The sequence below is a fragment of the Artemia franciscana genome, chromosome 21 (genome assembly GCF_032884065.1).
Source record: "Artemia franciscana chromosome 21, ASM3288406v1, whole genome shotgun sequence".
Taxonomy (NCBI): Eukaryota; Metazoa; Arthropoda; class Branchiopoda; order Anostraca; family Artemiidae; genus Artemia; species Artemia franciscana.
Window position 1 is genome coordinate 15,657,233 of NC_088883.1, and position 12,751 is coordinate 15,669,983.

Consider the following 12,751-nt stretch of genomic DNA (forward strand, 5'->3'; position numbering starts at 1 on the left):
TAATTTGCCTGATTTCTGGTTTTTTCATACCGGCCTGATCTCATATGCATGTTTACATACTTAATAACTGAAAGAGTTGAAAAACAGGAAAAGAATGAGTTTTTAAAGAACTTGAAGAAAAACAACAAAGGAAGATAAAGTTAAGCATTATCCTACTTTGATTAGTAGCTCAAATTTTAAACTTTCGAAACTATGTATTCAATTCAAACTATTTTACCCAAATTAACGAAACTCAATATGACGAGAAGTCACACAAAAGTAGAAAACATGCTCGAATGAGCGACCGGTTGGATATCTTCATGCCAATTCATCTTACCAATTCAATAACGAAGGATTGGCAACGCTGTTTTCTTGTCTTATCTAAGTGTAATCCAAAAATCTTCAAAAATCAGAGGAAATAAGTATCAATCTGCTTACCTGCTTTGCTAAGTGACCCTATAGAGTGGTGTATTACCCTAACTCGGCATTTTTAAGGTCAATCTTGTTATTTAAGGCATTTTGTTTGACCTTGTTTTAATTAGCCCACGTATACGCTTGGTTTCAAAATTAGCGCGCGCGCACTGTTGTCACTATTACAACGATAGAATTATGGAGAAAAATAAAGGATCGTCTAACACAGTTGCCCAAAAAAGACCAAGACATTCGCCCAAAAAAGGTGTTGATGAGTGCAAAGGTTGTGACTCTAAATTGCAAGAAGACGATTTTGCATTGCTTTGCGACTCATGCGAATCCTGGGTATGCATCGTATGCTTGGAAATGACAGAGCCGGAATACAACTTATTCACAAAAATGACGCGGAGGCTCGGGTCACTTTGGTTCTGCCCCGTATGTAAACAAATGCAAAACACGATCAACCAAGGGCTGACATCTGCAGAAATTAAAGATATTTTGAGGGGTGAAATTCAAACGTCATTTAAGGCGAAGGAGGATAAGCTTTGCGCTTTATTAGAGCCTATCCAACGGAAAGTAGCTGAAATTGAGAATGACATGAAAAATAAGTGCACACTTTCCGACGTCCAGTATTTTACCGAGAACCTAATAGAGGTGAAGTGTCAGAGCTTGGAAAAAAGCCTAACTGAAAAATTTATGAAAAAGGACAAGGAAATCAGTGTCAGTAGCTCGAACTTAAGTTCATTTTATGTGTCAGATATTGTGGAAAAACAAAAAAAAAACCTGATTGTGTTTGGTTTAGCTGAACACGCTACTTTGTCATCTCGTAGACAACAAAACGAGACCGATTGCAAATTTTTCAACGACAAGCTACTTGTACTTTGCCCTGCGAAATGTAGCTACTCAGTTAGACTTGGTAAACATACGCCTGGTAAGATCAGGCCTATTAAGTTAATGTTCAAGACACCGGTAGAACGTGATACAGCTTGTTTCTTTCTGATGTCCGAGACTGCTAGTATCAAAGCTACATACCCCTTGTTCAAAGTCTCTCATGATCGTACTACGATTGAACTGTTGGAAAAAAAGAGGTACGATGCCCTGAAACAGGAGCTGAAATCGAAATTGGACGCTGGCGAAACTAACTGGAAAATAAAACGTAGAAAAAACGGACTAACCCTCGTGAATAATAACTCTTTTTGTGAAACCCCAAATAGCTACGCGAGCATCGAAGAGTGACTCCCTAAAAAAGTTGAAGTGTCTGAGTGATAAATTTTTGGTGACATATACAAATGCAGACTGCCTGTCATCTAAATGGGAAGAGTTTAGTGAGCTAATAAAGCAACGTAAACCGCATTTAGTTGTTGTTACCGAAGTTTTACCAAAACATTTCAGTGACCCGTCTATTTGTTTCAGCCGCTACCACAATATAATTTAGTATCTAATAATTCAGCTAAAAGAGGGATTTGTATTTATATTCATTGTTCTATTAAGTTTTCTGTGGTTGTTGATTCGTTAGTAGACTCAGTGTCGGAGTGTCTTTTGGTTGATGTTAAATTGCCTTATCATTGTACTTACATGTGTATTGCAGCTTTTTATCGTAGTCCTACTGTGAATTTATCGAGTCCAGTTAATAATGCCAATATTCTAGCGTGTATTTCTCGTCTTGTTGGTCGTAGTTCAAAGTTCCTTACTCTAGGTGACTTCAATTTACCTTTGATAGATTGGAGTGCGCATAGTACGAGTTTGTCCACTTCATCGTATGAGCAGCAATTTTTAGATAGATTGGATGATCTGTACTTATACCAACATATTCTTAGGCCAACTCGAGCCAGGAATGATGCTATTCCATCGATTTTAGATCTGGTTATTATCAAGTCAATCGATGATATTTTGAGTGTAGATTTCTGTCCGCCTTTAGGTAAAAGTGATCATGTTGTGTTAGATATTTACATGAATATTGATGCTCAACAGAGAGGTTTTGAGTTTTATCGGCATGATTGTGCTAAAGCCGATTATGAATCAATGCGACAATTTATTTCGTCTATTAATATCATGTATGAACTAAAAAATAATCATGTTTCTCCAGACACCGCGTTTGATTTTGTAAAAAAAAGGTGTTGAGGGAATGTAGGGATAAATTTGTTCCTTTGGTGAGAAATTTTTCCGGTCGCAGAAATAATCCTAAACTTCCAAGACACATACTCCAAGCAATACGTGAAAAAAATAGTCTTTGGCGGTCTTATATTGAGTCACGACATAGTAAAGTAGTCAGACAAGGGCATTTGGATACTCAGTTGCAAGAGGATTCAGGTGAATGGCATGCGTATTCACTAGCGAGAAACAAGGTCACTCGGCTTCTTAGGGCTAATCGTGAAGAGCTTGAGTCGCGTATTATTCACTCAAGCACCGCATCACCTAAAATATTTTGGAAATATGTAAATAGGAATAAGCCTAACCTTGCACCATCTTCATCTACGTTCACACATCAGGATACACACCAAAAGATTGATAGTGATTCTGAGAAGGCACTTATTTTTAACGAAATTTTTTCTTCAGTTTTTCTTAAAACACACCCAATTCATTCAAATGTAGCTAATTTTGCATCTCAAGTAGAGTCGATTGCGTCGCCGGACATTCTTGTTCCATTTGATGATTCAGGTTTCTCATTGACTGAAGTTTATACTATTCTTACAAAATTGGATACGTCTAAAGCGCCGGATATCGACGGTTTCCCGAACATAATGATAAGACAAATTGCTCATTAAATTGCAGAACCACTTACCTATATATTTAACTTATCTTTGGCGCATGGACTGTGTCCGTCAGGGTGGAAGAATGCCTTGGTAAAGCCACTTCACAAAAGTGGCTCCAGGTCAGATTTTAAAAATTATCGGCCAATTTCAATCACGTCTATTTTTTGCCGAGTGATGGAAAAGTTGATTGTTTCACGCGTTCAAAAGTATTTTGACGGAAATCATCTTTGGAATCCTGCTCAGCATGGTTTCCGAAAAAATAGGTCTTGTAATACTCAGCTTCTTGAGGTTACTTTGGATTTTCAACGTTTTGCCGATTTAGCTATACCCTTTGACTGCATTTACATTGACTTCTCGAAGGCATTCGACAAAGTCTCAATACCCACCCTTCTTAAAAAATGTGCAGCTTATAAATTGGGTAAAAAAACAATTGCATTTATTGCTGATTATCTAAATGGACGAACTCAGCAGGTTGTTGTTGGTGAAGCTATGTCATCCTCAATTGATGTGTTAAGCGGAGTCCCCCAGGGTAGCTGCCTGGGTCCAGTTTTATTTTGTTTATTTATTAATGATCTGCCTTCCTCTGTTCAGCATTCTACTGTCAAGATGTTCGCGGATGATGTAAAACTTTATCTACCAGTACGAGACCAAAACGATGTGCAACTTTTGCAGGAGGATCTTGACTCTCTAACTTATTGGTGCGAATCTAATTCCATGTTCATAAACCCTTCTAAGTGTGTTGTTCTACACTATGCTCGTAAACTCCCACCTGTGCATACTTACCAGCTGTCTGGCATACAAATCCCTTCTAACGAAATAGTGCGTGACCTTGGTGTTTACTTTGATACCCAGTTGAAATTTGATAAGCATGTTTCGGAAATTGTAAAGAATGCGAATTATCGTTTATCGTCTATAAGGAGAAGCTTTAGTAGGTTCAACCTTCGTAATTTCTTACTACTATACAAATCAATGGTCCACCCTCTTCTTGAGTATAACACTTCTGTTTGGTTTCCATTAAGTCTAACGGATGAGCATAGGATAGAAAAGGTTCAGAGAAGGGCCACTAAGATTGGTCCCATTCCTTCAGCGCCTTTCTTATCCGCAGAGACTTTCTAGGCTTCAACTCCCGTCGTTGAAGTTTCGTAGACGTCGCAATGACCTTGTAAATGTGTTTCGTATAATTAAAGGAGTGGATGATGTTGATCCAAATTTATTTTTTAAATTTAGCCATTATCACTCTACTCGTCAGCATGATTATAAATTATATCCCCCAAAACCACTGAAAAAAATTGGTCAATTATCTTTTGTTAGTAGAGTTGCCGGACCATGGAATGGTTTGCCTTTGGAGGTTGTCGAGGCAGAGAGTGTTCAAAATTTTAAGAGTGCATTAGTAAATACGCCTTTTTATTTAGACACTTTTGTTGTGTAGTGTCGTTTTATTTAGAAGTTTTTGCTGTTTAATTTGTCGTTGTCAATTTACTTTAGATTAGTATTATGATTTTGTGTTTTTGCGACAAGCATTAATGCTTACCGGTATTAGTAATAATAAATAAATAAATAATAAATAAATAAAAAAAGTGAGGGGGTAACAACAACAATAATAAAGAAAAAAAAAGAAAACACATAAGAGATATAGACAAAAATAAACACAAATCAAATGAAAAAAATAAAATAAATGTAAATCACTATATCTATAAAAAACCTTCTCTTTAATCTAAAACTTTACCAAATTCCTTGAGGGTACATTATTAAGTCAAACAAAGGTGAGCAAAAGGGTTTTAATCACAGGAGCATGAAAGGAACAGAAAGCAGGGCAGAATAAGATAGCAAGACTATCCTATAGGATAGGAAAATTCAATATGAATTTTAATGGCAAAGGCATCTATTAACCATCTTTTTACGAGTCATATGGTTTTTTTTTTTTTTTATTCATGCTAATAACTACTTCTCACAAACCAATGGAGCACATAAGCAGGGCAGTCGGGACCCGAAACTGGGGTGGTGAAACTGATTTGTAACAATACCATTGCAAAACGAAAGTGGTAGATCCTAGTAGGTCTGGGTATTAGAAACAAAGAACTCAACGAAACAATCAAGTGGTTCTTTTGAATCCTTTAGTTTCTATGTTAAAGCGAAGGATTGTAAAAAAAAAAAAATTCTGACTGCCAACCCAGTCAGATAACTGAGGACTTATTCTTTTAGAAACTATTTTGGGGGAAAGACCAGTTCATAAGAAGAGAACACATAGAGGAATTGAATGAATTCTATATGAAATTATGGAAACAACCAAACGTGTCTGGCTGCAACTAAATTTTATACTCAGTAGAAAAAGAAGTAATGAAAAAAGGCGGAAATCAGAAGCTTTCGATCTACAGATTATATCCTGTTTTAACCCAATGAATTTGACCTCTCTTCATCTGATCTGTATTTAAGTTATACTGTTATCTTTCTAAATCAGGATGTATAACGCTATCTTTTAAAAAAACCAATTAAATTATTGAAATGTTAAGAGGACAAGGATTTACTTATACACTTATCTTACATTGAGAAAGATTTGAACTACATTTTAATCTTAAATCAAACCTGGTCAGAATTGAGTTTCCATCAAGAAGATGAAGAAGAAAAAGAAGAAGAAGAAGAAGAAGAAAAAGAAGAAGGAACATTTAATAGAGCCCAAAACTTGATACTGTGACCTTCAAGACGTCATCGATAATTAACAAAAGAGCGGATGGCCTTGCTTTGTTATTTTTTAAATGTACAAAAGTGAACCGTCCTGGGGCAAATTTGACCAAGTCTACAACTAATAGCAGAGAAGAATACAAAAGAAAATTCTATTTCTGATTCCAATTAAATAAAAAGAAACTATTTTTTTTAACTGAAAGTAAGGAGCGACATTAAAACTTAAAACGAACAGAAATTACTCCGTGTATGAAAGAGGCTGTTCCCTTCTCAACGCCCCACTCTTTACGCTAAAGTTTGACTCTTTCTCTCAATTCTACTTTATTAAACAGTAAAAAACTTTAGCGCAAAGAGCGGGGCGTTGAGAAGGGAACAGCCCCTTTCATACACGGAATAATTTATGTTCGTTTTAAGTTTTAATGTCGCTCCTTACTTTCAGTAAAAAAACTATTTTTTTATTTAATTTCTGGACGTTTTTGAATTAATGCATGTTTGATTTTGGCTCCCCGCGCATAAATTATTGAAATAAAATTTGCATATTAATTCTTTTTTTTTGTCTAAATAGCTTTCTCTTAGTTTTTATCAGACGATTTTGAGAAAAAAGGGGTGGAGGAGGAGACCTAGCTACCCTCCAATTTTTTGGTAACTTAAAAAGGCAACCAGAACTTTTAATTTTTAACGAACGTTTTTATTAGTAAAAAATATACGTAACTTAAGAGTTTACTTACGCAACGAACTTCTATATCCATATATCTTAATTATGTATATGAGGGGGTTTGTCACCTCATTAATACCTCGCTCTTTACACTAATGCTTAAATTTGTCCCAACTCTTTAAGATTCAACCCTCGTCGATACCTCGCTCTTTACACAAAGCTTGGATTTTGTCCCAATTCCTTAAGAATGACCCCTGAATCAGAAAGGCCGTAGAATAAATAGTTGGAATTACTAAAAATACTTTAGGGTAAAGAGCGAGGTATTTAGGAGGAGATGAGCCCCTCATATGCGTAATAATCTCTGTTCGTTTTAAGTTTTAATACTGCTCCTTACTTTCAGTTGAAAAAACTTTTTCACATTAATTTTTTCATAAAAAAAAAATAAACCTAGAAAATCCTGCGCCCCCTTCATCGAATTTCTCTTTCCCCATGACATATTCCTCCAAGGAAAGATCCTCCCATATAGTAGCCTCCCCTCTACCCCCCCACCCAAAAAAAAATCCCCCTGAAAACGTCTGTGCACTTCCCAATAACCATTACTGTATGTAAACACTGGTCAAAGTTTGTAACTTGCAGCCCCTCCTTCGGGGACTGTGGGGGAGTAAGGCATCCCCAAAGACGTAGTTATTATGTTTTTCGACTACGTTGAACAAAATGGCTATCTCAAAGTTTTGATCCGTTGACTTTGGGAAAAAAATTAGCGTGGGAGGGGGCCTAGGTGCCCTCCAGTTTTTTTGGTCACTTAAAAAGGGCAATAGAACTTTTCATTTCTGATAAATGAGCCCTTTTGCGACATTCTAGGACCACTTGGTCGATACGATGACCCCTAGAGAAAAAAAAGTAAAGATAAACACGCACCCATGATCGGTCTTCTGGCAAAAAATACGGAAGTTCCACACTTTTGTAGATAGGGGCTTGAAACTTTTACAACAGGGCTCTCTGATACTCTGAATGCAATGGTGTGATTTTCGTTCAGATTTTATGACTTTTAAGGTGTGTTTCCCCCTATTTTCAAAAATAAGGCAAGTTTTCTCAGGCTCGTAACTTTCCATGAGTAAGACTAAATTTGAGGAAATTTATATATTTAAAATCAGCATAACAATCCGATTCCTTTTAATCTATATTTTAGTATAAAAATTCCGTTTTTTAGAGTTTCGTTTACTATTGAGCCGGGTCGCTCCTTACCACGTTACCACATGGTAAAACAGTTCGTTACCACGAACTGTTTGATTTTAATACTTGAACCATCTGATATCTGATTTTAGTGTATTTTACTTCGTCAGAATGCATTAAAAAAAGAAGATTGTAAAAGAAAAATTTATTTCTGGCTCGAATTTTAATACTTCAACTGTCTTATGTTAGTGTACTTTGCTTTGTCAGAATGCATAACAAAAAAGAAAAAAAAACTTTTGCTGACTACAATCTTTAGTCATTGTAATAGTAATTCTACATATCAAGAGAATATCATTCTGACTGAGTGCTGACTGAGAGTAAACTGAGTGCTTTGACGCTAAAATCTTTAAGCATTAAATTCGACTAGGTCAGGATGGCTTCGGACATCGTTTCAATTGCCCTATCGAACTGGTCAGGGTAAGATGTAATTTATAGAATGATAATAATGTTTTATGTTTCAACGCTGTAGCTGAAAAAAGCCAATAGCCATTATCATGATAAGAAATTTTAGAAAACTCATCCTTCGAATATGATACATGCATTAGTTTTAATACGTATTGTGTGCAAAACCATAAACCATGTACGATATCAGTTCAGACGACGGGATACATTATAAATGCTCTGAGGACCATTCATAGTCCATGGGCCACATATTGGCATCCCTATCTTATTGGAAGTAATTCTGCTCTGACACAAAATATACAAGTAAAGTTGCCACAGGTTCTCCTGTCAAACCAACTGTTCCAAGGTTCATATAGGAAATTCCTTTAGAGGGAGAATAGGCATATTCTTGTGACCAAAAGCCCTTCATAAATTCTACACAAGATAAGTAAAAAATAGCAAACAAATAAAATTTTAAATAGAATAGCTTTTTTCTTTATCAAAATTACCTCTATTTCTGGTCCACCAACCCAACGAACGGCAGGTAGTTTTTTCTGAAGCAAGAGATGATTAGCCTCGTCATCGAATCCCCATTGACAAATAGCCAGGCCTGCACCAGCGTCTTTGACCTGAAATGAAACAGTGAAAAAATTAGATTTTCATAGATTAACACTCACAAGATCTCATGGGAGTATCAAAGAAAGGGGAGATGCAAATTTTATTCTAAATTTTACGAGGAGGGGTTTTTTGAACTTGTACTGCGAGGGAGATGGATATAGAATATTACCTGTTCAAAGGTATAATAGTAATCATAAAAGCAACTTTTAGATGGCTCTGCGACGAAAGGAAAGCTTTAAGCCTCTGTAAAGTTGCAGCATATTCTTTTACGCTTTCTCCTGCTTCCCGTGCACAGGTTAAATACTTTTACAAAAAAACAACAAAAGGCATTGGGTATATTTTATTTGGTTTCGAAATGATAATCAAGATAAGTTTGCAAAAAATTAAAAGAGAGAGAAAAGTCATCTGCAACTGTACAAGAAGCAAATAGGAGCACAAAAAAAAGAAGAAAAAAAGAGAACATTTCGATGTAGGCCCTCTGTGGGGGGATATTTGAAATTTTGGTGGGTTTCATAGATATTTTGGTATGAATCAACCCGGTAATGCAATTAAAGATAATAGAAAGAGTTATATTTAATATAAAACACTATGTTATGTCCAGACAAGTTAAAATTCCCTCTAAATTGGATGGGTGCAAGAAATTATGGTTTAAAAGTTAACCAGACCCCTGGAGCCATCCACCTTCAGATTGTCCAATAAACTAAAACACTGAAAAATGTAACCCATGAAGCAAGCAGCATTCATAAATACATTCTCGGAATCATATTTTCCAGATCAGGGACGTGCCCAAGGAGAGGGGGGGGGGTACAGGGCCTACGCCCAACCCCGAAACCCTGATATTTTCCTAATTTCTGGTCACTGTCACATCAAATTTAAAATAAAAATGTTTTTTCACTAACCCCCACCCCTCCTGCAAAAACTTCTCAACCTTTATATGGTACTGAATCGCCTGACATTTTCCCAGGCACATCTAGTTCCCAAAAGAAGCTGGCTGCAAGGACTTCTTAGTATGTAATAAAAGGACCTTTTATACGATCTTACTAAGTCCAGAGAACACATAGAACTTAGGTCAAAAGACTAAAAATCAATAAGGTTAGACGAACGACGTTAATACGGTATTCAAGGTATCCAAGGAGTGATTTTGGGGTTTCTCACAATACAACAAAGGATAACTGGTACCTAAGCATTGAACAGGATTTTTTTTTTTAATCAAGTCAAATCTCGACCTACCCTTCTTTGCTAAGAAAATCCTTAAATTATAACTTGACCAACAGACTTCGTGATCCTGGGGTACCTAAGAATCATACGATTTTAAAAGGAGCTAGATACATCACGTTCCTAGCACGATGCACGAAAACTTATTTTTAACATCTATACTCTTATTTTGTCCTCGGTATAAGCATAGACGTATTCCGAACGTTTATGCGTTAAGTCCAACTCCAAAATAGACGGGGGGGGGGGGGAGTCACCGATTTCCCATGGGGAAGGGGGTCCACAAACAAAGAGTACAGTTTATTTAATTTTTTCTTTTTGTTTTATTCGATACAAATATAGCTAGAATCAAAACTATTCAAAATATTCAAGACGAGAGTAGAATAAGAACAGTAACCCAAATTATTAATCCCATAGTGCTTCATCGTTAAGACACGGAAGCAGTGGCGAAGTTACCTGCAGTTCCACACCCTCATAATTCTAGAAAAATGTGCACCCTTACAATAAAAATTCTGGGTGGGTGAAGTCCTACGTATCACTGAAGTTCTCAGTTGAAATCTTAAAATGTTTACAATTTCGTTACATGCAATTCACCTGTTTTTTTTTTTATTTTTGTCCAATTACTGTAAACGATAATTAAGGAAATCCAAGAAAAAAGACGGAGCATTTGGACGACAAATAAAGGTCAAAGTGGGAAGAGTTCATAGGGTCTCTAAATAATAAGAGAGATAAACTTTAAGCAAACATCAATCGTTTTAAATTAAAAATTTCAATTACACCCCTTCAGAAATTCAAGGCATAGCTCAATCCTAGATCAAGATATTACTATTCTGTGCCACCATTATTTCCATATACCCAAAATAAAACACGTCTTACTCCAAAGTCTTGCCTCTCATTTTTCCAAAATGACCCGTTGAAAAAACCAGAAAAAGTGAAGAGAATTTAGATAACAGGCTACCAGAGTGGACAGCAGAACCTCTTATTAGTTCCTGGTACTTGATACACCAAAAGGCCATGGGGATGCTTAGAAAGAATCAACAGATCTTAGACACAACAGTACATATGCTGCTACACTTTCAACTCTCAGCGTGGTTGTATGAAAAGACGGCGGACAATGACAAAAATTTGAAACAGTGGTTTACACTGATGTACGTGAGGAAGTCCAATAAACCACCTGCGGTCCACTAGTACTCTCACTGTGGCCCACAAGATAATTTGATAATGCCACTATAAAGCGACTAACATAAAAACAACATTTTCATCTAATAGCTTTATGAGCAAACAAAAAAGAAATAAATTTTGGCAAGTTAAATACTCCCATGGTCACATTTATTAAAAGGTCTTAATAATTATCTTATTCCAAACCGTTCGTGGTAACGAACTATGAGCAAGGAGCGACGCGGCTCAATAGTAACCACAACTCTAAAAAGCAGGATTTTGAAAACAAGACACAAAAAAAATCGAATTTTTATGCTGATTCAAAGTCTTTCATCCCTTAATTCTATGACTATCTACCTTAGTTATGCCCTATGAATGACGCATGGACGGATACTCACTCGGACTATCTTTCTTGGCTTTTCTAAAATTAGCCATGGCTTGATACCTACCCCTGATTTTAACTCAAGAAGTTCATTAATTTAATATTATCCATGAAAAGTTGCGAGCCTGAGAAAAGTTGCTCAGTTCTGAAAAAGGAAGGAAACACTCCCAAAACTTCAAGTAATCTTAAAGAGAATCATGCCATCAGGTTCAGAAGTTTGACTTTTGTCTCGATTTTTTTAAGAACAAAATCCTGAAACTCAAGGGCCGTTTGATCAGATTAAGAAGCTCTTTTAAAAGTACTAAGAAACTTTAGCGTAAAGAGCAAGGAATTGATGAGGGGGCAAATCTCCTAATATACGGAAAAATTTCTTTTCATCTTAAGTTTTAATGTTGCTCATTGCTTTCAGTTGAAAAATTCTTCTTTTTTTAAGGTAAATTTTTATTTCAAAAGAACTATAGCAAGTAGAACATACCAAATTTGCGTGTTTCGTCAATTAAAAACAACAAAGTTTTAAGTCATCATAGAACAACTGGGCAAGCACTACAAAAAAAGGATGTAAAAAATATACAGAGTGAAAAACGTCAGTCACATAAATCCGATCTGATTAGACACAGAATAAGAAACTACAACATTAAGTAAAAAACTTCGTAAACTTAGAAGTCAGACAAAGAAAAACAGCTGTTAAAGATAAATATAAAAGAAAATAGAAGAGTACCTAGACTTAAAAGTTAAGTAGACACAAAACTAGAATGGAATTAAACAACCATTATAACGTACATTTAACATTCAGGTAAAATAATTAAACTACATAAGTTTATTCGCCATAAAACTAAGGAGAAATTAAAATAAAAAATATAAAAAAAAACGTTAGAATAAAAGAGAGACAATATGATATTCGTCACTATCTGCATGTCTTATGCAACTCAGCAAATGAGGATATAAAAGATTTTCCATACCTGTCACGGGAACACGCTACACGGCAAAGTACAGGACTTTTCTTCGTGTATTTGCAGTGACTTGGGGGGGGGGGCAAGGAATATGAGGGAGAGGTTTTGAATACCAGAAGCCCGAGCATCAGAGAGCCTTAAGCTCAAGCTTTCTGCAAAAATCCTTCTTTGTCCCTGCCAGAATTGTTTATTTGAACTTTTGCACGACAAAGTAGCTTATCTTGACTGTATACTATATCCATAAAGCCTTCTGTAGCATTGTCTCTATTTTTCCCATTTGCGCTTTAATGTCAAAAATCATTTACTGTTTTGTGCTCATTGTTTTTACTATGAACTAAAA

The 12,751-nt window shown here is 35.9% G+C and overlaps 1 protein-coding gene across 1 annotated transcript in view; it reads right to left on the minus strand.

Moving 5' to 3' along the window:
* LOC136040994 (T-complex protein 1 subunit epsilon-like) overlaps window positions 1–12,751 on the minus strand; it is a 47,549-nt gene that overhangs the window by 8,659 nt on the left and 26,139 nt on the right. The window contains exon 6 of the mRNA XM_065725489.1: window positions 8,601–8,720. Within this exon, the coding sequence (XP_065581561.1) occupies window positions 8,601–8,720 (120 nt within the window). The remainder of the gene's footprint in view (window positions 1–8,600; window positions 8,721–12,751) is intronic.